We start from the raw sequence: 27,894 nt of genomic DNA, 5'->3' as shown, positions 1-27,894 counted from the left end.
AACAGTTTTAGAAGAGAAAATAATCAAAGTACAAATTTTGGTGCAATTAAAAGCCTCGGTGGTTAGTCAAAAGTCTCGGTAGGCCTGATAATAACGAGGCGTGGGTTCAACCCCAACCGAGGTAGGTGTGGATTTGTACCCCTATTGACAACATCAATAGTGATTATTTGTTAGGTTTATATTAGACATCCTATGTATTAACATTATTCTTACCGTTTCTATTATTACTGGATACTAGGTATTTGTGTTTTTCTACTCCGACTCGAGTTTCGCCTATCTTATAGGCATCTACTGGAAAACCTGTGTAGTATGGTAAGGAAATCATTCTAGAAAAGTTGTATAAAGTCCCCACTTTTAAAGTTATCAGTTCAGGCGATAAACATCATTTCATCATGCTATGAGGATCCTGGCTTAGTAGAGTCCAAGGATCTCACTTCGCTATACTGAGGTTAAAATTCAATCCATTTTGTTATATTGAGGTAATTTTCTCAGGCTTGTGCCCCAAATTACTTCGTTGTATCTATTCTTTTTACTTTGCTATACTGAGGTTTTTGACTCTGAAGGGAAGGGAAATCAACTTTTCTTTGTTAGGTATATTGAGAATTTTGCTATATCAAGGTTTGTTATATTGAGGTTCCACTGTATATCTTTATTCTTACCGTTTCTATTATTAATGGATACTAGGTATTTGTGTTTTTCTTGTCCCCACCCCCATTGTCACTATCAGCAACAACAACAACAACAACAACAACCCAATAGTCAGTTTCCCATGAAGATGCCTATAAGATAGGCGAAACTCGAGTCGGAGTAGAAAAACACAAATACCTAGTATCCAGTAATAATAGAAACGGTAAGAATAATGTTAACATCAATAGTATTAGCAATTTAGGATACTACTAGTGGGGTGTCTAAAGGGATTCCGAATGAAAAAAAAATAATAATAATAATAATAAAATAAAATAATAATAATAAATAAAATAAATCATCAATGCGGACTTTATTTATAAACTCGAGGACTTGACTGTAGACTCCATTTATGTACTTATTTGACTCGAATCCATTTGGACAATGAACTGAAGCCAAATGGACTTGGGGTGTGTGGTAACCTTTAAATTAGGTTCTACCTTCTTCCCTGCACTATGTTGAGGTTTTGAAAATTCCCTACTTTCCCTCCGCTATGGGGTTTGGGGATGGAGTTTTTTTTTCAGTCCTACGTCGAAAGTATCTCGGTCTCCAGCTATGTATTTTCACGTACCTTACAGATATCATGTCCTCCTGTCACATCCACACTTTTGCGGACTTTATTTATTAATGGTACTGGACTCGTAGAATTGTGTGTAAACACCATTGACTTATTTGATTCGAATCCATTTGGACTGGGGTTGAAAGGACTCGTCCTGTGTAGGGTTTTTTACGTAGATCCATACTTTTCCTGAGCTTTTCAGTCCTACTACGAAGCTTTTCAGTCAAATACCTGAGAATCCATCTATATACTTCAAGCTCACGTACCTTACAGATATCATGTCCTCCCGTCACGTCCACACACAGGGTATCCACCAGTCGCTCTGGGAACTCAGCAATAAGTACATTGAATGGCGAAGTTACGGAAACAGTGGTTTCCAAACTGGCCAAGATGGACAGCTCGGGCTCGAAATCGTACTCGTCACTAGGGGCGACAGTGTCTCCCCCTAGTGATAACTGACGCAGGGAGAGACCATCCTCCCGGGCGATGTGCAGGAATGTGAGAAGCGCTGTCGAATGTAGAAAGGGAAGACATGTATTTTTACTGAAAACTGTTAGCACATGAAATATCTTGTTCTAAACTGACAGTCTAAATAAAGCATTACTTATACTTATTTTTTTTTTCTCTCTATCTCTTAGTGTTGATAAGTACTCATACAGAGCTTGAAACAGCATTGAGCTCATTTGCTGAAGCCGATAGATTGTAAACAAATTCCTCTTTGGGGTCAGTGCTGCCACCACTGACTCCACTTTCCAAGGGCTTTCTATATCTCTGACTCCACTATTATCTCTTTGTTTTGGCTACAAAAATTATAATGCGCATGTGCGGGAATACTCCATCTAGGAAATACATAATCGAAGAGTATAATAAACACGTACCTGCATAAAGGTTAGCACGGAGTTGCTGTCTGGCAGCACCCGAGTTCAGAATCCATCCGATAATGGCGGGCAGTATGTTCGTATCCCGTGGTGATATGAGTTGACTCAGTGCTAACTTCTCCTTGGTATGTCTCTCCTGGGTAAAACTAGACCGCATGTTGGACATCATAAGCAAGAGAGTTTCCGAACAGATCCCCGCCAAGTCAGGCCGCATGAAGTCCACTTGGACCTGAGGGGAAAACCGGGCGTTTCAGATATTGATGGAGGGGGCTGCTGCTGTGGCGAGTAGTGAGATTTTCAACAGGGGAAACTATAGGGAGAATGGCCTAGTTACCACTAGGGTCTAGTGGGTCAAGTTCCTTGACATTTGAAAACAACAACATTTTCTAAAGTTTTAAGAAGGGGGTAGGATCGAAATTGGTGGAGAGGCTTCGTACATCGACCCGTCCCATGATGGAACGATTGTGAATTGATTGATCAATAAGGTAGGGGGTAGGGTGCAGTGCTTTCCTAGCTTCCATGCAGATCAAGCCACTAGGTAATGAAGGGGTTTCCGGCTTTTTGTGGATTTGATTAATTCGTCCTCTGAGATCGAACCTCGAACATAACCAAAATCTAACCTATACTAAGCAAGTCTTCCAAAAACACACAATTTTATTAGGTAAACTTCTCAATGCTCCGACAGAATATCTATTTGTCATTCAAAATACACTTAAGTCTACCAAGAGTACCAAGTTTCAAGTCATCAGTGAGTTACGAGATTTCATCCTCACGTACAAAATCTGCATCATCTAAATAAAATCATCTGAAAAAAAATAAATATGCTTCTTGTAAGTTCTTGTTAGGTACTTAACCTTTTCCAGTAGAGAGTCGATAATCTGCACAAGCATATCGAACCGAATCGGGAACGGCAATAGGTCCTGGGGCGTCACTTCAAATAGAACTCGCATGAAGTCCACTTGGACCTGAGGGGAAAAACGGGCGTTTTAGATATTGATGGAGGGGGCTGCTGCTGTGGCGAGTAGTGAGATTTTCATAAGGGGAAACTATAGGGAGAATGGCCTAGTCACCACTAGGGTCTAGTGGGCCAAGTTCCTTGACATTTGAAAACAACAACATTTTCTAAAGTTTTAAGAAGGGGGTAGGATCGACCTTGGTGGAGAGGCTTCGTACATCGACCCGTCCCATGATGGAACGATTATGAATTGATTGATCAATAAGGTAGGGGGTAGGGTGCAGTGCTTTCCTAGCTTCCATGCAGATCAAGCCACTAGGTAATGAAGGGGTTTCCAGCTTTTTGTGGATTTGATTAATTCGCCTTCTGAGATCGAACCTCGAACATAACCAAAATCTAACCTATACTAAGCAAGTCCTCTAAAGACACACAATTTTATTAGGTAAACTTCTCAATGCTCCGACAGAATATCTACTTGTCATCCAAAATCCACTTAAGTCTACCAAGAGTACCAAGTTTCAAGTCATCAGTGAGTTACGAGATTTCACCCTCACGTACAAAATCTGCATCATCTAAATAAAATCATCTGAAAAGAGAAAATAAATACGCTTCTTGTAAGTTCTTGTTAGGTACTTAACCTTTTCCAGTAGAGAGTCGATAATCTGTACAAGCATATCGAACCGAATCGGGAACGGCAATAGGTCCTGGGGCGTCACTTCAAACAGAACCCCGGCCATTTGTTTCCACGCCTGCGCAAAGCTCCACACAGCATGCATGGACTCTTTCTCCCCATTGTATCGGATAGCGAAGGAGATAATGCTTTCCATCTCGGCTAGAACGCGTTGCTTTTCCGCCAAACTGGGCCATTCGGTGACCGCGGAAATCTCGCTGAGCAGAATGCGTCGTACCTATAATCATAAAAAGATAAGTTGTGTTTTTGCAAACTCTGAGGCTTAGGTGTAGAGGCAACTGCCCCAAAAGATGGGTTAAGCTTTTACGAATCTAAGTTGTGTTACATACTCGTAAACTGTGTTTAGCATAGGATTTCACCACAGTCATAGTAGTAGCCTACTGTTGGAGTAAAGGGACTTTTCAGTCCTATACGAGCAGTACAAATCAGCGCCATTATTATTATTTTATTTCCATACAGAAGGTCCCGGGTTCATGCTACGACACTGACCTCATAAGATGGTTCTTTTAATGGCACGAAATAAAAACGGTGGTGAAACATTCATATTTTTATACATTATCCCGTAACCTTACCCGTTTAACGTTGATTTTCTTGAGGTTGGGTTCTGCCACGAATTCTGCTTCCTCAAGGATTTCAAATATCTTGGCCTCCTCAAAATTCTCCCAGGTGGGTTTTTCCAGAGGGCGTCGAGATAGATCGATGAGGCTGAGTAGTTTCATAATGAGACGAGGCCCAGAAGGAGGATTTAAACTGCCTAAGATGGAACTACGTTGACCTGGAACAGTAAGGATATTTTATTTAATTCAGAAGTTCTTTTTAATGATAAATAATCATCTTTAATTAAAATATTAATCAACCTCAGTGGTGTAAGTGGTTAGCACGGTGGACTTTGAATCTGGAGGTTGGTGGTTCGAGTCCAAGTCATCATAAAATTTAACGTAGTATATTAATCGGGGAACGACATTTGTGAAAAGCATTTCTGCTTAACACAATTAAAATTCCTTTCTTTCTTTAAATGGTTCACTCCGAAAGGGAATTTAGCTGAAAACTTACCCTGTTCCACGCTGCCTGCATTCCCGGTGAGTACATTGACCAGTTAGAGGGTATTCTTCATTGCGAGACTCTACCTCTTCCAATTCGGACAACACACCTGAAGTTAAACCAAGGACAAGGATAAGATTGGTCAGATAAATACTTTTGTAGCTGTTTGGGTATCGCGGACGATGTAGGTATCCACATTCTTCAACCTTTGTCCCGAGCAAATTCGAGCTCTGACTAACAGGTCATAATCATGCACAAAATACTTGTACAATGATAATTACAAAAATATTGCCAAAGGCAATCTCTCTGATTCAACACTAACCCGAAAAAAAAGGAGTAATACAACAGTTCCTGATGACCCAATTTTGTGTGTTTAATACCTATCTGGTTATTCGATGGTGCTCTTCGTATACAAAAAGCCCACGCTGAGGCTTAATTAGGGGCTTAACCCGACTAGGGGCCTTTAGGGCTGTTTGCCCCCAGTCGGGTTTGCTTACGTTCATCATGATCGGGCCTTTACGGTTTTTCCAACAGCCCTAAAGGCTGTTTGCTTCTCGTCGGGTTAAGCTTATACGAAGGGTACTCTTCACCCCGTCAGGATAATTGAAAAACTGTGGCTTTCCCACTCACCTCTAGACTGGAAATTGCTGGTGGTGTGCACAGTGGGTATGATTTGGGACGCTTCAAGCTGATGCCACAGGGAGGTTGCTATAGATTGGGACTTGGCGAAGGCTGCCAGCGTCAGTACAAGCTCTGCTTTCAGCTCGATATGTACAGAACACTGGAGGAGACTGAGAATCACTTGGATGGCATTCCATTGCGTGTGCTCACAGAACTTCTGTCGGCTTAGATCATCGTGAACTGTGGAAAAAGGAAGGGTGAGTCTTGAACATTTGAGGTTGAGTGGAAGTGAGAAACATTTAATAATATTGAGAATAAAACCGCCTGATTTAAGGTATTAGTATCTCAAGGGCAAACAGATGAATGAATAAGACTGTAAGTAGTATAAAATAAATCATCAATGCGGACTTTATTTATAAACTCGAGGACTTGACTGTAGACTCCATTTATGTACTTATTTGACTCGAATCCATCTGGACTTTGGACAATGGACTGAAGCCAAATGGACTTGGGGTGTGTGGTAACCTTTAAATTAGGTTCTACCTTCTTCCCTGCACTATGTTGAGGTTTTGAAAAGGGGCTTTTCAGCTGTACTTTGAAATCCCCTACTTTCCCTCCGCTATGGGGTTTGGGGATGGAGTTTTTTTTTCAGTCCTACGTCGAAAGTATCTCGGTCTCCAGCTATGTATTTCCGGGGGAGGTGGGGAGAAGGCAGGACCGTCTGAGGAGCGGCGTGCCTTGAGGGATTCTCCCAGCAGGGAGATGATGGAGTGAAGACAAGTACGCGGTGAACCCAGCACACCTAGGGAATTAGATATTGTAAATCATGAATTATTATAGTTCTTACTGTTAAATTTATTGTTATACCTCCTTTTCATTGTATCCATTTCCCTTGCTAAATAAATAGAAAAGGTTGAGTGCGAAGGGCATCCACTCGTAAAATTTGTCAAAACCAAACGTCAGCCCAAAGCAAAAACCCTAGTTAGGGCTTATTGAGAAAAAACGCCGACCCTGTCTGTACACGGGAAAAGGCGAGGAAAAGGAAGATGAGGAGTGTTCCTCTTTCACTAAGTTATTACTACTTACTAGCCACGGTACGAATAAGTCCCAGGACCGCCTGCAAGCCCTGCACTTCCAGCGGTGCTATCCCACGCTGATGATGATGATGCCTATGATATATCGTATCCGACACAGGGGCCTGATCTTGCTTCAAATGAGTCAGATGGAACGCCAAACTCGTGAAGAAATGGAATCTACACCATTATTCTCAGAAACAAGAGGTGAACTCCGCCAAAGGAAAGAGAAGTGCATTACCTAATGGACTTAAAAGTTAATTCTGTTTCCCACATACATAGACATGCATGCATGCATGTAAAAAATGAGGTTCTGATGTACATATTATTATTTCAGCTCATCTCTCTGATGATTTAAATAAATACCAATGTATTTTTAGCCCAAGGTTTTACCCAGTTTCATCAAAAACCTAATTACTAAGGAAACGTAGGTACCTATAAAACAACAAAGAAATTGCATTTAAAAGTTTTTAGTAAAAAGGTAGACCAAGTAGTAAAAGGAAATGAGGCACATCCACTATTTTAATGTTGCACATTGCATAATCACACAGTTTCACGGCGTTCATACAAAATGTACACTGTGAAGGTACATAACACTGTTTGGTACTACATACTACGAAACTACGAATAGGTACGAATTATTACGAATCTACGAATTTCAAATTCATATTTTGTTGAGAGAGAGCAAACCAACTTAATTAGCTTAAAGTGTAGGCTTGTTAGTACTAGGTCGTGGCTTCGATTCTCGCCCAGGGCGGATTTTATCCTAAACGGTAGGTCCATTTCCTCTATAAAACCTCTTATAAAGAAAAAAAAAAAAATCCGTTTCCATTTTCCCGTAAGAAAAACATACACCTCTGTTTCCAAAATAGGGACCGATTGGCGAAGGTGAGGAGAACCCGATTGAGTATGTACTGAATATAGGGATCCAGACCAGGCACTCGAGTTCCAGAACCCAGAGTGAAGGGTACAGGAGTATTTGTGAGTTCCGTGAGTAGAGACAACACGGCACGAGTTGATTGGCGAAGGTGAGGAGAACCCGATTGAGTATGTACTGAATATAGGGATCCAGACCAGGCACTCGAGTTCCAGAACCCAGAGTGAACGGTACAGGAGTATTGGTGAGTTCCGTGAGTAGAGACAACACGGCACGAGTCAGAGGGTATTCTTCATTGCGAGACTCTACCTCTTCCAATTCGGACAACACACCTGAAGTTAAACCAAGGACAAGGATAAGATTGGTTAGTTGGATTCAGATAAATACTTTTGTAGCTGTTCGAGAATCGCGGACGAGGTAGGTATCCACATTCTTCAACCTTTGTCCCGAGCAAATTCGAGCTCTGACTAACAGGTCATAATCATGCACAAAATACTTGTACAATGATAATTACAAAAATATTGCCAAAGGCAATCTCTCTGATTCAACACTAACCCGAAAAAAAAGGAGTAATACAACAGTTCCTGATGACCCAATTTTGTGTGTTTAATACCTATCTGGTTATTCGATGGTGCTCTTCGTACACAAAAAGCCCACGCTGAGGCTTAATCAGGGGCTTAACCCGACTAGGGGCCTTTAGGGCTGTTTGCCCCCAGTCGGGTTTGCTTACGTTCCAACAGCCCTAAAGGCTGTTTGCTTCTCGTCAGGTTAAGCTTATACGAAGGGTACTCTTAACCCCGTCAGGATAATTGAAAAACTGTGGCTTTCCCACTCACCTCTAGACTGGAAATTGCTGGTGGTGTGCACAGTGGGTATGATTTGGGACGCTTCAAGCTGATGCCACAGGGAGGTTGCTATAGATTGGGACTTGGCGAAGGCTGCCAGCGTCAGTACAAGCTCTGCTTTCAGCTCGATATGTACAGAACACTGGAGGAGACTGAGAATCACTTGGATGGCATTCCATTGCGTGTGCTCACAGAACTTCTGTCGGCTTAGATCATCGTGAACTGTGGAAAAAGGAAGGGTGAGTCTTGAACATTTGAGGTTGAGTGGAAGTGAGAAACATTTAATAATTTTGAAAATAAAACCGCCTGATTTAAGGTATTAGTATCTCAAGGGCAAACAGATGAATGAATAAGACTGTAAGTAGTAAGTCGGTTGTTGTCTGGCTGTAGGACTTTAAACAGGGAGAATACCAGCCTGAAATTTCCCTTGCTAAATAAATAGAAAAGGTTGAGTGCGAAGGGCATCCACTCGTAAAATTTGTCAAAACCAAACGTCAGCCCAAAGCAATCACGCTAGTTAGGGCTTATTGAGAGGCTGACGAAAAACGCCGACCCTGTCTGTACATGGGAAAAGAAGAGGAGGAGTGTTCCTCTTTCACTAAGTTATTACTACTTACTAGCCACGGTACGAATAAGTCCCAGGACCGCCTGCAAGCCCTGCACTTCCAGCGGTGCTATCCCACGCTGATGATGATGCCTATGATATATCGTATCTGATACAGGGGCCTGATCTTGCTTCAAATGAGTCAGATGGAACGCCAAACTCGTGAAGAAATGATCCCAGCAGAAATACTGCGCGAAATTCTTCAGCATGGTGAAGGTTTCCCGTGCCACTTCTTGAGAAGCGGTGAGTGCCGTGAGCATTTTCAAATAGGGAATGAAGAGCTGGGAGGGTAGGGACTCCCCGGACTGCTTGATGAATTTGAGGAGACAGATTTGCTTGGGCGGAATGCGAGTCTTGAACATGGACGACGGGTCTTGGAGACACCAGTATTCCTGAGGGGCGAGAGGGTATGGAATAGAATGTGCCTTAGGCTGGTCATTTGCTTCAGGTTTTGTCTAACCGGCATGACTGATCATACAAATATGTCATGAGAAACCGGAAGTGAGTTAGGTACATATTTATTTTGAAACAACTGCTACATTAGACTCGTGTGGCCTCTGTATAGTAGCATGCCCATCTCGTAGTATGTCCCTCATCATTTAGGTGCTGGGTCAACACGAGAACACCAGAAAGTAATTCGTTGAAATATTTGCATTCGAAATACAAAAACTTTTTTTTTTTGTCAATGGTGGGCGTTGAACCTTATAAACTTCAAAGTTTCCCCAGCAATTTTCCCTATAAATGCGCGAAATTCTTCAGCATGGTGAAGGTTTCCCGTGCCACTTCTTGAGAAGCGGTGAGTGCCGTGAGCATTTTCAAATAGGGAATGAACAACTGGGAGGGTAGGGACTCTCCGGACTGCTTGATGAATTTCAGGAGACAGATTTGCTTGGGCGGAATGCGAGTCTTGAACATGGATGACGGGTCTTGGAGACACCAGTATTCCTGAGGGGCGAGAGGGTATGGAATAGAATGTGCCTTAGGCTGGTCATTTGCTTCAGGTTTTGTCTAACCGGCATGACTGATCATACAAATATGTCATGAGAAACCGGAAGTGAGTTAGGTACATATTTATTTTGAAACAACTGCTACATTAGACTCGTGTGGCCTCTGTATAGTAGCATGTTCATCGCGTAGTATGTCTCTCATCAGATGGGACAGAAGAAACACAATACTTCTCATTTAGGTGCTGGGTCAACACGAGAACACCAAAAAGTAATTCGTTGAAATATTTGCATTCGAAATACGAAAACATTTTTTTTTTGTCGGTGGTGGGCGTTGAACCTTATAAACTTCAAAGCTTCCCCAGCAATTTTCCCTATAAACTTATAAATTTCAAAGGAAAGTTCACTATAAACTTTACATTCCCAGCTCACCTGGTGTAGTTTCAAGTTTAGCGGATCCTCACTATAAAGGAGACTAATGGTTTGCAAGAACTCCTCAAAATGTTTGGTAAGATCACTCGGTGGGTGTAGACCTTCATTGAGATGGGCTTGGACTTTCATACATTCCTTGTCCGCGCGGGCACGTAGTTCCCTCACGTGTATCGGCATAAGTACGATGAAGTCTGTTACCAGAGCGTGGAATTTTCTGTGAGGAGAGATGATATTGGAGGATTAAAATATGTAGGAGGTCCGCGAACGTGAAACGTTCAAAATGAGGGCTAAAAAATGTCATGTACAGGGGGAAAACGTAAGGAGTAGTAATGCGAAAGTGGTTTCAAGGTACAATCTAAAAAAAAATAATAAATGGAGTGTAACCTTACCACTCGGCGAGGTTAATGCCGGAGGCGTTCTCTACCACATAACCTTTAGAGCTCCATTATTACGTGGTCAAAATTATCAAATTATGTTAAAAAATCATGACCGCTTACCAGACGAGCGTCTTGATCACCAAAGGATCCTTTGCACAGTGGACTTCGCTACAACAACAACAAACACCAAAGGCTCTTACCTGAGTTGTTGTTGTTGTTGTTGTAGCGGCTTTAGCTATAGCCGAAAGGTGATGACTGATGAGCTGATGACAAAATAGAGAAAATATATCTTCTATCAGCCTATCTTACCTGAGAAACAGTTCCTGTTTGAACACAGCTTGCGAGGTGAGCAGCGAATGATTGACAAACTGAAACACATTCTCCTGAATGCACTGGTTCACCAGATTGTCCTCATCTTCAGGCAGATTCTCCATGGACCTCACGTTGGACGCAAAGGAGCGAATACTGGCCAAAGTGAGACCCCAGGCAAACTGGGTCACGGTCCTCAGGCCAGTGCAGGTCCAGTTGGACTGAGGATTGCACAGCTCTGTGTTGAATCGCGCGATGAGGTTGTCTTCTTGCAGGATGGGAAGGAAACTGTGGATGTCTGTGGAAGAGATAGAAAGGTGGGTGATGAATGTAGGACATGAGCTGCAGATTAAAGGATTTCGTAAAGTTAACCATCAGTCTCAAGTTGGGAAATCCCAAGCCGAAATTTGGTCTACAATTATTCAAATTCAGCTCTCAATAAATTAAGGAGTGAGGTAGAGCTCCGCCCCGCCAAGCCAAAACATTTTGACAGTTCTACTAAGAGATATTATATGCCACAGACCAAGTGGCCGTTTTCAGGTAGTTGTAGACTCTAGAGGAAAATTGAACTCTGTATGGTAAATTATCACAGTAACTTACTCTCAATGTCATCCTTCTCCTGTACAATGCTAACATCAATAGAGTAGAGTAACGCCATCAGGAGAGCCAGACTCACACTATCCATCCCACCCCGGGCATCGAACTCAGGACTTGTGGTTCTCACATGACCCAGGAGGCCTAGGAGTGGCCCTGTTGAGAGACCACATTGGGCCGAATACAGGAGAACAATGTCAGCAAGAGTTTCTCGAATACCGGTGAATAGGGTTGTGACCATGTGGTGATGATAGGTACCACCCAGACCACGATTTTGCTGGAGAAGGGCGATTTCCTTGGCTAGGTTCATTGAGGAGAGGGCAGCTGAAAACCAGACGATAATTTTAGTACCTAGTTAGTGGGCAATCTTGATAATCTGGTTTGAAACATGGCTAAAAAATGGTTGGGCGCATTGTAATTCAGACATTGGAGCATGAGTTTCAAAATGAGAACCTGAAACAGCAGAAAAATATCAAATCAAATCATTAATTCTTTGTGGTAAAGCAGAGAGCTTCTTCACAACTTTAGTGGGTATCACAGCATTACTAGTGCCTCCTTTACTATAACTCGTATCATTAATTTTTCTCCCTGGTAATGCCACCACTGGTCGCTACTCGATTGTTCACACGAGGCTGAGGGCAACCTGAACTTCAAGCACAGAGCCGAAAAAACTTCGACCCCGCCGGGAATCTAAATCGGGACCTGCGGCGTGCAAGCCTAGTGTGATACCCACTCGACCACGGAGGCTACTTTTTAAGAAAGTATTTATGTAATTATTGTTCATTAACCTAATCAAATTAAATAAACTTAAGAATTTTGTTGAAAAAACAAACAAACAAACAAACAAACATTAGTTACCTTAGTTTTACAGGTAAGGGAAGACGTTTCACCACCCTCTTCCTCGGTTTCTTCAATATTCTTCGTTTGCTTCGCCTTCCAGTTCTTCGGGTGGAGCAAAACCATCCTGTGGGAGTGAAAAAACAAAAAAAAAATGTAAATAGAGTTGAAATGGAAAACACCAGTATGAAATATCTCAGTCTGGGGTCTACTACCTGTCAAACGATCATGTTTTTAACGTTTTGAACATAAATTGTTTTGAAGCAGGAGTTAACCAATTTAATACCTCGATAATGGGAAAAAACTCACCAATTTAACATCTGGACAGGACCATTAAAGATCAATTCAATCCACTTACTGGTGAGGTTATATTGTGTCAGTAAGTGAATGAGTAACGAGCTTTATGTTGACGGATTTTAGTATCGGTTGTTGGTAAGTAAGTTGCAATATGTGAAAATCGTGAGTGATATTTTGGTATGCTTAAATTGAACTCTGATACTTGGGAGTTAGTTATGAATGATTATTCTTGTTTGAATCTCGAGAGCGTGTATTGTGAAATCAAAAATCTGTCACTACTTGCTGACTACACATAACACCCGTAGGACCAGAGAGAGAAGAGAGAACACAGTAAAACAGAAAATGGTGGAAGTATATTGACACAAAACCTCCAGGTAAGAGCCTCCTTTTTGACAATTGAACAAAAATCTGTCACTACTTGCTGACTACACATAACACCCGTAGGACCAGAGAGAGAAGAGAGAACACAGTAAAACAGAAAATGGTGGATGTATATTGACACAAAACCTCCCGGTAAAGAGCCTCCTTTTTTGACAAATAATATAATTACTAAACGGTCCAAAACATGTAGAGTTGGAAATCAAATACTAAAAGCTTTCAAGAGGTATAGAAAGAAAGCCAAGAAGGGTGAAGAAAAGACAGAGAGAAGAGAGCCTACAAGACTACCAGTATACAGTCCACCTAAACATAAATATTCCTTTGGTTTTGGAAATCAAATACTAAAAGCTTTCAAGAGGTATAGAAAGAAAGCCAAGAAGGGTGAAGAAAAGACAGAGAGAAGAGAGCCTTCAAGTATACAGTCCACCTAAACATAAATATTCCTTTGGTCCAAACAAAGAAAGCCCCTTCTACTACATTCATAGTTATTGGATTTATTACCAACCATGAAATACCCAGAAACTCTGTTTCGACTGTAGGGGTAAAGTTTCAAGCAGGCAATATTAAAGTTCAATACTTTAAACGAGGAAACTCGACAAAAAAGAACAAATGTTGGGGCTCCAAAAGGTAGAGACCTGGGTTTGAAGGGTCCCATTTTGAATTCACCACAGCTCTTAGATCATGTCATATGTTAACTCTTTTTAGTATTTAGGCCGGGACTTACCACTAAGGATTACCTCAAGATGAGATTCAGTTCTGCAAGATCAGGGTATTAGGATTAGCAAAATTCCTGATTAATTTCAATCCCGAGATAATCTGACTTGGCAAGTCCCGGCATTAGTGTGTATTTTTTTGGTGCACATTTTGGGGTGAATCAGGGTATAAGGATTAGCAAAATTCCTGATTAATTTCAATCCCGAGATAATCTGACTTGGCAAGTCCCGGCATTAGTGTGTATTTTGGTGCACATTTTGGGGTGCATATTTGACCACGTGAGATTGAGAGTTAAAGGGGGGGTCAAATACAAATTGCACACTCATTTATTCGGTAAACACGAATTTAAGATAACATTCAAAGATACCTCAACAAGCCCACATTAATAGAACATGTAAGAAAAAAACAAGAGGTAGTTACTAGAAAGTTGAGTTCTGATTTTCATCTTCTTGAGCTACAATTTCGTCAGTTGATGCCTGGAAAAGAGTTCAATTTTATTCACTAACCTGACTTTAAACTACTCACTGCAACGCTACGCCTGAGAATTTTAATTCACCATTGAGCTTCAAGGACTCGTTCATCATTCTCATTAACCCTTTCACCCCGACTTATTTTAGGAAGAATCTTTCAATTTTTCTGGTCAGGCATTATTATTTGAGCTATAAATAAGACCTCAACAAAGTTTAATGTCCTCCTAGGACTACTGAACAAAAATCGACCTGGAGATAAAACTAGACAAGTTAGCCCAGTCAATTTTACTGACGTCTTAGATCACAAAGGAACATTTGAAAAACACTGAGAACGGATTTTTTTCGATAGGTCTGGGACAATATATCCCATTTTAAAAATCATGTTTCTATGGGACGTATTGTCCCTTTAGGGCTTAAAAAAGAAAAAAAAAAATGTTTGACCAGGCATTTGACCAAGTGATATACACCACAGTACAAGTATCCCATTGCTGGTAGTTGCAGAAGAAAAACTACAAGATGTGATGGGCAATATGGCTCCTAATTTCAGTACCTATAATATTCTTGTTATGTTCTATTCTGCTTTTATCTAGATGAGGGTAAGATTTACAAGATCTCTGATAAACTGGTAATGGCTGTCACTGGAGATTCTGGAGATACTGTCCAGTTTGCTGAATTCATTGCCAAAAATATTCAGTTGTACAAAATGAGAAATGGATATGAATTGTCACCTAGAGCTGCTGCTTACTACACACGGAAACAGTTAGCTGAATACTTGCGGTCAAGGGTAAGTTTGCTGACATTACTTTTGCTTTTAAAGACCAAGTTCAATTTCTTTCAGCTCTTTGGTAATCCATTAATCTACTAACAAGTAGGTACTCATTAACTCAACGAAGTAAAAAATATTAAATCCACAAAAACAATATCTAATTTTCATTACAGACAAATAAGATAAAAAATAATTGTTCCAATTTGTTCACAGAGTCCATACAATTGCAACATGTTGATTGCTGGGCATGACCCAGAAGAAGGACCTCAATTATTTTTCATTGACTATCTTGCTTCCCTCATAGAAATTCCATACATTACTCATGGATATCCAGGAATTGTCACCCTCAGTATCATGGGAGAATATCATAGAAGTGGTAAGTTCATTATCAACAAGAAGCAAAGACAATAAACTGGGAGTTTTATTGAATAGTCAAAATCAGTTTGTACAAAGTTAGAAAGTACAAATCCATATTACTTTGTTTTTAATATTGGGTAAAATTGCAAAGATTGATTTACTTTTGACCTAGTCATCTGTGACTTTCTTCCCCACCTAACTTTTCCTTGAAAGAATACAACACTAAATACTTGTAACCACTGATCTTGAACCATCATATTAAAATGAAAATAAAACTACTTTTTTTTAAGAGGTTTGACAGAGGGAACTGTAACTGCTATGGTCTTATCGTCCCAAAATCGAAGAAAGAAGTAAGACAAGATGGGAGAAAGCCAGCCGTTCTGAGAACAAACATTATCCCATCAGGATAAAATCCGCCCCGGGCGGGAATTGAACCCGCGGCCTAGCGCTTACAAGGCAGATGCACTACCAACTAAGCTAACTAGGCTGGCAATCTACCTTTTTTCTAAAGCTGGATGCCTTGTTGTATTTCAGACATGACTGTGGAAGAGGCCTATGAAATGTTTGCCAAGTGTGTCCAAGAGGTTCAGAAGAGGCTCATCATCAATGTACCCAACTTTAAAGTAACCATGGTCAGCAAAGATGGAATCAAACATTTGCCCCCCATCAAAGCTAAGAACATACCTGAAGAAAACAAAGGGATCCCAGAAACTGAGCAATATGCTGCTATTCCTGTTGCTGTGTAAATGAGAGAGGATGATTTTATTTACACTATTTTTTGATAGGGAATTTTTCCCCATTTGTGGTTGGGTATGACAGAATTTATTTCTGATTGTTGGTGTGATCAGCAAAACACCATCTTATATCAATCAGTTTGTTTGCCTTTTTACTTCCCTTACCCTATAAGGAAAGTAATGTATTTTTCAATATCTTCTGTTGAAACCCCCCCATCTATAGAAATAGAGGACTATAAAAAAACAACAAACTCTTCCTCATATCATTCATAAGTAACCATAGAAGTTGCATTATAATTAAATCACCCACTTCTTGTTCCCTTCTGTGCCCCTTATTTATTACTTTCTATTGCAGTGTTTAGGGAACCTATACAATAATATTTCTACTTTTTATTTTCTTTTATATGAAGATAATCCTGTAGTCAAAGGCAAAGATTTGTGAATAAAATAAATTGATAACTTTAATAAAGAAACACTCATCTGTTGGTATTTTTTCTTTCCTCTTACGAGTAGGTATTTGAAAGTTTTGTACATTATTTACAATTTACTGTTTCTGAAATAAGTCTTATTGGCTCTTCTGACACTGAAAAGAAAGATGAAACGTAAAACAAACCAAAGTGATTGAAAAAATAAATAAGAAATTAAGAAATTTTTATTCATAAAGTAACTTAAAAATAATAATTATAAATGATAAGACTATTTTAGATTAGTAACATTCAATATAAAGGCTGTAGTAACAAGAGGTGGCAGTCATCTGATAATTGAGGCAATTTGGTAAACAACTTGTTGATTAAAAACATTATTAAGCTCCATGGGTAAACTATAGTTTCTGGAGCAATAATATCAATTGATTTGACTGTCAAAGATTCCGTTTGTGCCCAAACTTATCATATCCCTTTATTCAAGATGGTGAAAATTGTCCCAGACAAACCCCAGAAATTGGTCATCTTCTACTAAAGACTAGGTTACAGAAAAAAGTGGTAAATACCTCGATTTTTTTCCATCACCTCTTGTTAATACAAATTTATATTGTGTTCGTGTTTCTTGTTGAAATACTAGTTGCTGGGATTCAAAACGGTCTTCGTTCGTCAAATAAGGGCCCTAAAAACTACACAAATATCTATTCAATTTTGGAGACGTGTATTACTTCCATTGAAGTCCCTATTTTTTTATTTTGCTTGTGATATTAGAGGAAAAAAGTCAAACTTTCTTACAAAAGTTCAATATTTTTTTTTTCATCCGAGATTTCGTAAATTTAATTATATCATGAATTTTATTACACAAGCTAATATAACTTCAATATTTTACTACCATGAAAATTCTTTCCCCCAAAACATTGGGAACACTAGTATTTAATCAACACTAACATGTCTTGCAGGACAATAAACTATCAAGGCTCAACAATAATGGACCCCTTAATCATACCTAGCAATTTTGAAGAAGGAATTCACGGCTTCGAGGGATTTCTACTTTGTTCATCGCTGCAGTATACGAAAATGTCAACTTCGTATATTGAAAATCAGAATTGGTATAACAGTGTTAAAGGAATACTTCTGCAGGGCTACTGATATTTTAAAGACCTCCAAGTGAATATCTGTAGGTATGAAATTATAAATAATTAAATAATAATGTTGTTAAATTCAGCCGATTTGAGCCGACAGATAAGGAAACAATGACCAAAGCTGGATCGAAGTAAATAGTGCTTTGAAAATTCCTTCTTCCAATATTTTGCAATATCTACATTTAACTTTCCGAATACGCAAGTCTTGTTAGCTATAAAACAAAATAACGTAAAATAATAGAGATTAAATCAACATACGAAGGACAGACGAGAACACTCATCAAACGAAGCACCAAACAGAATTTTTACAGCTATTCTTTATTCGAAAAAATCTTAGAAAACCTCCAAGAAAATAACATCTGATATTCAGACACTCCAAATTACGATTTATCTAAGTACGAGAAAATTAGTTTTGCCTTACAACTAAAGTGTTCACTAAAAATAAGAAATTTGAGCCCACATTTATACGAATACAAGTTCAAGTACAAACCTAAATAAGAGAGCATAGATGGTAGTACAACAATACTAAAATTCCAAATTCTAGTGAGCATAAAAATCTCTGTCCTTCAGACTATAAACACAAGATAAATAAAGAAAAAACTTAACTGAAATTTCGAGTAGAGGTACCTACATAATATTTTTTAAAGATTTCACAGAGCTTTTTATAATAGAAACAAAGGCGCGCTAATTTAAACACAGAATACGATACGAAATGAATAATATTTATCATAGTATAATTGATACAAAAGTTATTATCTTTTTTCTCTTTATCATTTTATCTTGGACATTTCGTTTCTTCAAGCACACACAAGTTGAAATCATAGAGCGTTTGGAACTCTATTCATACTCGATGCACAACAGCACATAGTAAACATTCTCAAGGAATTTTACTCCGAACACATTGCACCAAGTCAGGTGACCCACATTTTATTATAGATTAAAAAGATCACACTGAGCTAGAATGCCTTTTCCACAAGTTTGGCCATGCCTCGGGATGAACTAGCGGGATTCCGGAGCGAAGCGACGGAATTCAGCTAGTACCTATATAATTTCAGCACACTATTTAGCATCCCTCCCCTATCAACACTTACCTCAGTGGCATACAGGATGTTCAGAATGTTCTGAATCACCGGGGTCTCTCCTTCATGCTCCTGACACAGAACCTCGATGTCTCTCAACTTTCCAAAGTAGAAGTCTCGCTCCTTCTCCAAGCCGTCCACTGTCAACTTTAAGTCCATCATCTGGAGACGGAAAAGGAAAGGGAACAGATGATATTGCTCACTTTAAATAGAATAGAACAGAATATTATTAACTTTAAAATAGAATAGAATATACCCTGTTCATACTGCCGAAATAAGACTGAAAAGTCCCTCTACTCCCGCAGTCTAAACAAGGTCATGTGTTTTTGGTACAAATAGGTGTAAATTTTATAAAATAGAAAAATGGGTTCTTACTTGGCTATTCAACTCATCTACTCGGGAGGAGTTGTTATCCACTCTGCCTGCTGGGGTGCCCCTGGAGTTCAGACCAGCTCTGGGTGCAGCTGCTGTGGATTTGGCCACTGTAAAATAAGCAAAAAGTCGAGATGAGTTGAACTGTCCTATTTGGCCGAGTAACTTCAACTCCAGCGCTCGTAAACACCTCTCTCGCGCATTTTGGTCTGAGTATTCTCGAAAGCTCACCAAATTTTCTTCGTTGAATGTGGAATCTCAATTGTCTTTTTATTTTTGTTATTATTGTTATTTAAATAATAAAGGGAAACAAAACAATTATTTTTACTACACTAGAGAACTAACTAGTTTTACTTTACTAGAAAACTTCAACAGTGTAAATGGTACTGAACATGGCAAAATTTAACAAGCAATAACTACTACATGCCAAGCACAACAGGTCAAAGGAGACAATTTAAATAGAAAGTAACAGCAATAAATCGACAGTGACTTGTAAAGCAGATAGTATTTTCAGTTAGTAAAAGTACTGGCGTACATACACAATCACGGTTAGGTGGCAGAGACTGCCCTTCGCAGTGGTTGTACCCCCAGATGTAATTTATTTAAAAATAAGAAATAACGATAAAAAAAAAGGACATCATTGACTCACTGATGATCGGGACCAAAATTTCAGTTTAAACTTGGTTTAACTATTGAATCAAGCGATCTAATTGATTTCTACTGGCGTACATACACAATCACGGTTAGGTGGCAGAGACTGCCCTTCGCAGTGGTTGTACCCCCAGATGTAATTTATTTAAAAATAAAAAATAACGATAAAAAAAAGACATCATTGACTCACTGATGATCGGGACCAAAATTTCAGTTTAAACTTGGTTTAACTATTGAATTAAGCGATCTAATTGATTTTAGACCATCAGATTGCTTAAATCCATTAGTTAAACCAAGTTTAAACACACATGGTGGCCCTGGTCATAAGTAAATCAACTAAATCTTTGGTTAACCAGCTCGTCACCCGCCGCTACTATTCATCAAACAATAACAATCATAATCCTATTAATAGTTAGAGACTCTCTCCAAGTACTTGAAAATAAAACTCAATACCGGTCGGACATAAAAGGCAAAACAGCACACACATAATCCTATTAATAGTTAGAGACTCTCTCCAAGTACTTAAAAATAAAACTCAATACCGGTCGGACATAAAAGGCAAAACAGCACACACATGTTGAAATCATAGAGCGTTTGGAACTCTATTCATACTCGATGCACAACAGCACATAGTAAACATTCTCAAGGAATTTTACTCCGAACACATTGCACCAAGTCAGGTGACCCACATTTTATTATGGATTAAAAAGATCACACTGAGCTAGAAGAGATCTGTGTCTTAGCTTGCTAGAAAACGATGCATTACCATAAGTATGCACGACAAGAAATGAGAGGCAATTTATTAGATTTATGTCCGAACTCGCATTTCTTCTCTGTTCAGTTTAAAATTTGTGCATTTTGAAAGTACATAATTAGCTTTCATAATCAATCACATGAACAAACAAATACTCACAAACAGATGAGAATTCTCGAAATAAGCGATCCTAAAACCAAGCCACAGCACCGTATTAAAAAAAAGGTACTTTCTTGGCGCGTCAAAGGAAGAGAGCAAGGAAGTGTCTAAAAGGGTTAAAGGGAAATCAGATACTCCCAGAGATATTGCTAAATCCATGATTTTCTGGATTTCAGGTTTTAAGGTAGAGCAAAAATAGAAAGCAAAAACCGTATGAATGAAAGTTCAAAATATTCACCTTCATAGTTCAACCAAGACCCCACTTATTCTATTAGGGGGGACGCGGCACAATGTAAATATAATCCTCATAAATAAATCTCAAGTCAAACCTATGCCGAAACCGGCGCATAGCCAAGACAAACATCGAAGAGTTTGGGCGGAGAACCAAATTTCAAGGCCAAGCCGACATCCACAAGCACCGGTTTTCCCTCTAGAGTTCCATATTTAGGAATCTGCTAGTCAGACCGTGAATACCAAGTCTCTGAACCCAAGTGACCACGACCGAATGAAAGTGATCCCCGGCTATGGAGTGCCTAATCAAGTGACTTTCTCCTATCTTGAGTACGAATCTGTGCGTGTGCACAGTTGCACACCATATGTACGAGCAGGGCCGGAAGAATGTGTGGGGGAGTAGGGGGAAGGGATAGAATAGAATAGAATATACCCTGCTTATACTGCCAGAATGAGACTGAAAAGTCCCTGCAGTCTCGCAGTGTCAACAAAGTCTTATGTATTTGGTACAATATATTTTTTTTTGTACCGGGATAGGAAATCAGGCGGATGATGGATAAGAGGAGGAGGAGGAGGAGGAGGAGGAGGAGAAGAATCGGAGAGAAATCAAACATATCCTCTCAGAATAGGAGGATGTCTATCATCTAACATCTAAGTTCCTAGAGGTACTAAATACTCTGAATCGAAAAACCTGGTTTAAACTTCTCGATATACTTGTTTAGCTTTCCTAGAAATCCTAGAATATATTATCGGACTCGTCAGTACTTAGCAATAAATAAACAACAACAAGGAAGAAACAGAAGCGGAGGAAAAGAAGGTAACTACTGGGACATAATAACATTGGGAAAACCCGCATAAGAAAAATTAGGAAAATGAGATAAAAACGGGAATTTAGTTAAAAAGAAGTCTGAAAAAATAATCTTCCTAAAGCCCATTAAAAAAAGGTTGCCCAGGGCCCCCTTTCCTCCAAGATCCACCCAGCACATCCGGCCCTGAGATGTCAAGTTGGCATTCCTAGCGCCCTAGCTCATCCCAGATTTTACTTTCTACCTAGATTCTGCTCAAGTCTAGGTGAGCGACACTGCCTGATAAAGAAAGCCCCTTCTACTACATTCATAGTTATTGGATTTATTACCAACCATGAAATACCCAGAAACTCTGTTTCGACTGTAGGGGTAATGTTTCAAGCAGGCAATATTAAAGCTCAATAGTTTCAACGAGGAAAGTCGACAAAAAAGAACAAATGTTGGGGCTCCAAAAGGTAGAAACCTGGGTTTGAAGGGTCCCATTTTGAATTCACCACAGCTCTTAGATCATGCACATTTCCTTCCAATGATAAGAACCTCGATATATCTTGACCGGGTGTAGAAAACCAAACACTGCAAACTAGAAAAACATGAACTTCCTCTAAGTACCTACCTATAATAATCACAATGTAGTGGCACTCGCTTTATCCTACTCATGCCCAGGGCTACCCTGCTGACTTTATACTTAATCCAAAGGATTAAGCAACTGATCCGGCCCTGAGATGTCAAGTTGGCATTCCTAGCGCCCTAGCTCATCCCAGATTTTACTTTCTACCTAGATTCTGCTCAAGTCTAGGTAAGCGTCACTGCCTGATAATAAGCTACTCACAGCAACTCCAACTACTACTTACGACCTACGACTACATTTCCTTCCAATGATAAGAACCTCGATATTTATTGACCGGGTGTAGAAAACCAAACACTGCACCTACGACTACATTTCCTTCCAATGATAAGAACCTCGATATATCTTGACCGGGTGTAGAAAACCAAACACTGCAAACTAGAAAAACATGAACTTCCTTTAAGTACCTATAATAATCACAATGTAGTGGCACTCGCTTTATCCTACTAATGCCCAGGGCTACCCTGCTGACTTTATACTTAATCCAAAGGATTAAGCAACTGGAATTCAGGATCCAAAGGTATGAATGATGATATATTATTAATTAATGATGCGTTATTTCCTTGGATTAGGTTTGAACTGAGAAGTGATATCCAGTACACAAGACTAAGCAGGCTAGCATTAATGCATTAGAAGTAGAACCAAATCGAAAATAGAGCCAAATGACGATAACTGTATCTCGAAGACCATTTGGACTTTTAGCTGGTACCAGAAAAAGTATCTCAATATTTTTAAAAACACACAGAAAAGGCCGTCAAAGTAAGGGAATTGAAATGCAAAATGTCCTGAATTTCGCACTCAAGAGTACTGTTTCTTCAATATTCTTCGTTTGCTTCGCCTTCCAGTTCTTCGGGTGGAGCAAAACCATCCTGTGGGAGTGAAAAAACAAAAAAAAAAAATGTAAATAGAGTTGAAATGGAAAACACCAGTATAAAGTATCTCAATATTTTTAAAAACACACAGAAAAGGCCGTCAAAGTAAGGGAATGGAAATGCAAAATGTCCTGAATTTCGCACTCAAGAGTACCAGTACGAGCATAGGGTAATTAAAGTTAAAACCACGATAGTAATCTTTATCGACATCTGGAGGAGCAAAATACATTGTACTCAAGTGCACTAGGGTGTGATGAATAATACCCGAGGCAATTCCACGGTCACCTATCGAGCTAACTGGACTGTGAGAAATGAACTTGACAAGCCGTGGCAAAACCAAATGATATACAAAGGTTTGTTAAAATTACGAGTTCAGAAGATTAGGATTAAAAATACGAAAATTACGATTTCGGTGGAAACGATTTTGATTAAAAATTCAAGAATGGTAGCCAAGGCCAGCCACTCACTATCAGGTAGACCTGATCAGGTGTACCTATCGTCAGGTCTACCTGATAGTGAGTGGTTGGCCTAACGTTTAGCCTCTGTGTCATGTCAATATCGAAGTCTTTACTTTGCCGCGGAGCCGGTGATTGAACCCAAATTTTCTACACAATACCGGCTATGCAGACACACATAAAAGAAAAAAAAAATATCATGAAGAATTTTATTATATTCTTCCTAACATTTTTTTCCAAGAACCATATTCTTCCTAGCATTCCTTTCTAAGAACCATATTCCATATTCTTCCTAGCATTTCTTTTCAAGAACCTCTTCTTCGCATTCCTTTCTTCATTCATTCGAAAGATCTGAGATCGCGGCATTAATGCAAGACAACTGCCGTAATATCTCTAGAATCATTTACAAGATTACTCACAAGCAAAACTTAAATTAGTTAACCGAGTTTACTCGTTCATAGAATCATTTAACAAGATTACTCACAAGCAAAACTTAAATTAGTTAACCGAGTTTACTCGTTCATCATTCTCATTAACCCTTTCACTCCGACTTATTTTAGGAAGAATCTTTCAATTTTTCTGGTCAGGCATTATTATTTGAGCTATAAATAAGACCTCTACAAAGTTTAATGTCCTCCTAGGACTACTGAACAAAAATCGACCTGGAGACAAAACTAGACAAGTTAGCCCAGTAAATTTTACTGACGTCTTAGATCACAAAGGAACATTTGAAAAACACTGAGAACGGATTTTTTTCGATAGGTCTGGGACAATATATCCCATTTTAAAAATCATGTTTCTGTGGGACGTATTGTCCCTTTAGGGGTGAAAGGGTTAAACATGAAATATATGGAGAGGTAGGAAGTTGTGTGGGCACCACCCATTCGCTCCAATTTGGAAGATATATTTGGAAGCTTAACTCACACCTTACTTACAACACGACATTATAAACACATGAAAGTAGTTAGATTGAATACTTATTGGAAGAATTTGATCGATAAATAGCTGCTTTCGCCATGTCACGAAACGTAGAAACGTTGGCGCTCGCGATAAACTTTGGAACGACTTTGTTGATAATTGAAATGCTCATGTACTTGGAGCTTTGACGTTGGTCGGATAGATAGAAATAAATTGAAATTTGTTTTCACCCCGACTTATTTTAGGAAGAATCTTTCAATTTTTCTGGTCAGGCATTATTATTTGAGCTATAAATAAGACCTCTACAAAGTTCAATGTCCTCCTAGGACTACTGAACAAAAATCGACCTGGAGACAAAACTAGACAAGTTAGCCCAGTGAATTTTACTGACGTCTTAGATCACAAAGAAACATTTGAAAAACACTGAGAACGGATTTTTTTCGATAGGTCTGGGACAATATATCCCATTTTAAAAATCATGTTTCTGTGGGACGTATTGTCCCTTTAGGGGTGAAAGGGTTAAACATGTAATATATGGAGAGGTAGGAAGTTGTGTGGGCACCACCCATTCGCTCCAATTTGGAAGATATATTTGGAAGCTTAACTCACACCTTACAACACGACATTATAAACACATGAAAGTAGTTAGATTGAATACTTATTGGAAGAATTTGATCGATAAATAGCTGCTTGCGCCATGTCACGAAAAGTAGAAACTTTGGCGCTCGCGATAAACTTTGGAACGACTTTGTTGATAATTGAAATGCTCATGTATTTGGAGCTTTTAACGTTGGTCGGATAGATAGAAATAAATTGAAATTTGTTGGGTGGAAGAGTTCCTTTGGGAGAAAGAACCCTGCTACTTAAAGATTACCTTAAGTTAATATTATCCGTCACCAAAAACTTACAACTTGAGAAAAACCACCGCCGAAAAGATTACATAAATACATACCCTGAACAGTTTAATGGGGGAAAGAAAGGGGAAAAGGGAAAAGAAAAATACGAGACACATGCTTAAATACTCTGTGCTGCATGAAAAAATCCCATAAAACACAACTTAATCTGGGGGATTTTAGTCTCGCATAAAAGAAAGATTACCCCCTTTTGTGAAGCAATCAATAGTGACTATTAGCATGAGCCCCAAATCTCTTAAAATGTAGCTACATATTATTATATCCTTCCTAAATTTCCCGAAAAGAACTTTACAATTACAAGAAAATAGGGGAAATGTAATCACCGCTACCTCTTGCTATAGGTACCATTTAGATAAACCCCGTCTAAAGTTCTGGAAAAGGACATCACAAGAAATTAGAAAAAAAAACCATCACCACCACCAAACATACAGAAAAAAGCCCAGGGTTAGTAAAAAAGACCACCAGGGGGTTAGTCGCTCATTACATTGAGAAGCTTGTTTCACATCACCAGGTTGTTTGGGGGCGACAGGCCGCGGGGCCACAGCTGGCGTGGTTCGCTTGTGAATCTGAGTAGCGCTGATAGACCGCACTGAGCCGTTCCCCATCGCTTCTCCACCTCGGGCCCCAACGGGGTCGTAGTCAGCCACCGTGTTGTTCACGTCGAAGAACTTTTTGAACCACTGGAGAAACTCGAAGTTGTCCTGGAACCGGCCCTTGACCAGCTTATCGATGGGGACTATCTGTGAACAGAACGAGGGTGGGGGGACAGGGGGGCGTGTGAATTTCCAACTGCAAAGCGGACACAGAAAAAAATGATAAAATAAATAGTGCTGTGCTCAAACTGACAGCGGAAACAGACAAAAAATAATGAAATAAATAATAATGCTGCGATGAAATGGACAGCAGTTATAGGCAAATTGCATAAAGTAAAACAATAAATAAATATTAGAAGAAAATAAAATCTACAACCGCTAATTAGTTATGAAAGAAATGTAATACAATTTCATAGAAACTGCTAGAAAAAAATCGACGGTCTAGCGTAATCTCGTGACTCATAGTTGGCGTCGAAAAACTTTTTAAACCACTGGAGAAACTCGAAATTATCTTGAAATCTACCCTTGATTAGCCTGTCTACGGGAATGACCTAGGAACGAAAAATCAGGGCCACCCTTGAGTAAAATGTGGGAAAATATAGGGATATCCTAATTTGGAATAATAGAAAGTATTAAGTACATGTACTTTCAAAACGGGATACTTTGCCATATGTCAAGTGGCCTTGTAGCAAGGGAGGAAGGGATACCTTAAAACCATGTCTTCACTTGACTAAAGTAAAGTAAATAAATAAATAGTGAAGACATTGCTTACTTAATGACCTCTTAGACACCTAATAAAACTGATCATAATATGTAGGTGCTCACTTAGTATCTAAGTAACTATCTACCAATCAGATGAATCAGATATTTACAGAAAAGTGGTTGGCACATGCAAATAATTTTATTATGTAGGTAGGTATTTTGAAATTAAAGTGTAAAGAGCAATAATACATTCTGATTCCCTCTATCATGAATAAAATTGTGGATATCTAATTGGTTCAAGTCTACTGCTCTTCAGTTACTAACTTCTCCTACAGAAATACTTACTACAAAAGTAGGTACCTACATATGGGTATAATATAGATATAGATAATGCTAACAAGGTAACCCTAAGAAGTAGGTATGTACTTAAGTTAGATATAAGAATTATATAGGCACACATTGACTGGCAATCAGAGGAACTAAAAACTATGGGTTGCAACTGTTTATTGTTCCATTCAATCAAACCTGAGAACTCTAAATTAAGCATGATAACAAAAAGAAAATTTACTTAAACTCAATTATTTTCCTTGATCAGATAAGCTTTCTACTGATCAAAGTTTGTGTTGATTAAGGAGCTATGTGCCTATTCTAATTCAACTTATCAAAAGGCATAGGCAAACTACTTATCAATATATTGAAGTCCCCATCTCACCTTGAAACGGAAGGAAAGTTTCAGAAGTAAAAGTAGGTAGATAGATAACAACTTCAAAGGAAGTGAATGAGGGCCTAATACCTACTCCATGAACCTTCTAACTAATCTTTTCTTGACACACTTTGTAATCTAGTACTGGGTTATTAGGACATGAACAGCTATACAGCTAATACCTAGTTTTTTACTTGAAGATTGCAAATGTTGAGATTACAGAATTAGCTAGTGGATTCTAAGAATGAATGAAATAGCTAGGTAGGTAAATGGGCAAAACTGCATTAAATAGAAAACTTAAAATAGGTCAAATTTACTTACTTTATCAACATTCATTTTTTTGAAAGCTGCTTGTAAAATTTTAAAATTCTGTATGTATTCATGTTCTAGGTTTGTTCTGAATTTCACCCTCTTCATTGGGACACTTCCTGCAATCAGATGAAAAATATTACATGAGGGTAC

The 27,894-nt window shown here is 39.0% G+C and overlaps 2 protein-coding genes and 1 long non-coding RNA gene across 5 annotated transcripts in view; 1 reads left to right on the top strand and 2 right to left on the bottom strand.

The window, feature by feature from the left end:
* The window catches only part of LOC108252904 (proteasome subunit beta type-2), a 25,658-nt gene extending 9,142 nt beyond the window's left edge, over positions 1-16,516 (top strand). Inside the window, exons 2-4 of the mRNA XM_017445836.2 lie at positions 14,771-14,964; positions 15,160-15,322; positions 15,838-16,516. Coding sequence (XP_017301325.1) covers positions 14,771-14,964; positions 15,160-15,322; positions 15,838-16,049 — 569 coding nt within the window. The 3' untranslated portion in view covers positions 16,050-16,516. The remainder of the gene's footprint in view (positions 1-14,770; positions 14,965-15,159; positions 15,323-15,837) is intronic.
* Positions 4,874-5,575, bottom strand: LOC103513469. Its single transcript, XR_003392666.1, has 2 exons — positions 5,439-5,575; positions 4,874-4,917 (listed from the first exon to the last, which is right to left on the bottom strand). It is a non-coding gene; the product is annotated as an uncharacterized LOC103513469 (long non-coding RNA).
* LOC103513470 (microtubule-associated protein RP/EB family member 3) lies at positions 12,379-27,894 on the bottom strand. 3 transcript variants are annotated; one of them, XM_008478302.3, is made up of 6 exons: positions 27,754-27,894; positions 25,919-26,174; positions 19,053-19,159; positions 18,690-18,839; positions 14,131-14,186; positions 12,379-12,448 (listed from the first exon to the last, which is right to left on the bottom strand). In XM_008478302.3, coding segments are annotated over exons 1-6 (666 nt in total). In that variant the 5' UTR covers positions 27,850-27,894; the 3' UTR covers positions 12,379-12,447. The 3 variants fall into 3 exon arrangements, with proteins under 3 accessions (XP_008476524.1, XP_008476526.1, XP_008476525.1); XM_008478304.3 differs by having other exon boundaries at positions 25,943-26,174; positions 27,754-27,893; XM_008478303.3 differs by lacking the exon at positions 14,131-14,186 and having other exon boundaries at positions 12,384-12,448.

Source organism: Diaphorina citri, unplaced genomic scaffold, assembly GCF_000475195.1.
Source record: "Diaphorina citri unplaced genomic scaffold, Diaci psyllid genome assembly version 1.1 scaffold975, whole genome shotgun sequence".
Taxonomy (NCBI): Eukaryota; Metazoa; Arthropoda; class Insecta; order Hemiptera; family Psyllidae; genus Diaphorina; species Diaphorina citri.
This window is presented reverse-complemented; position numbering and strand designations above follow the sequence as displayed.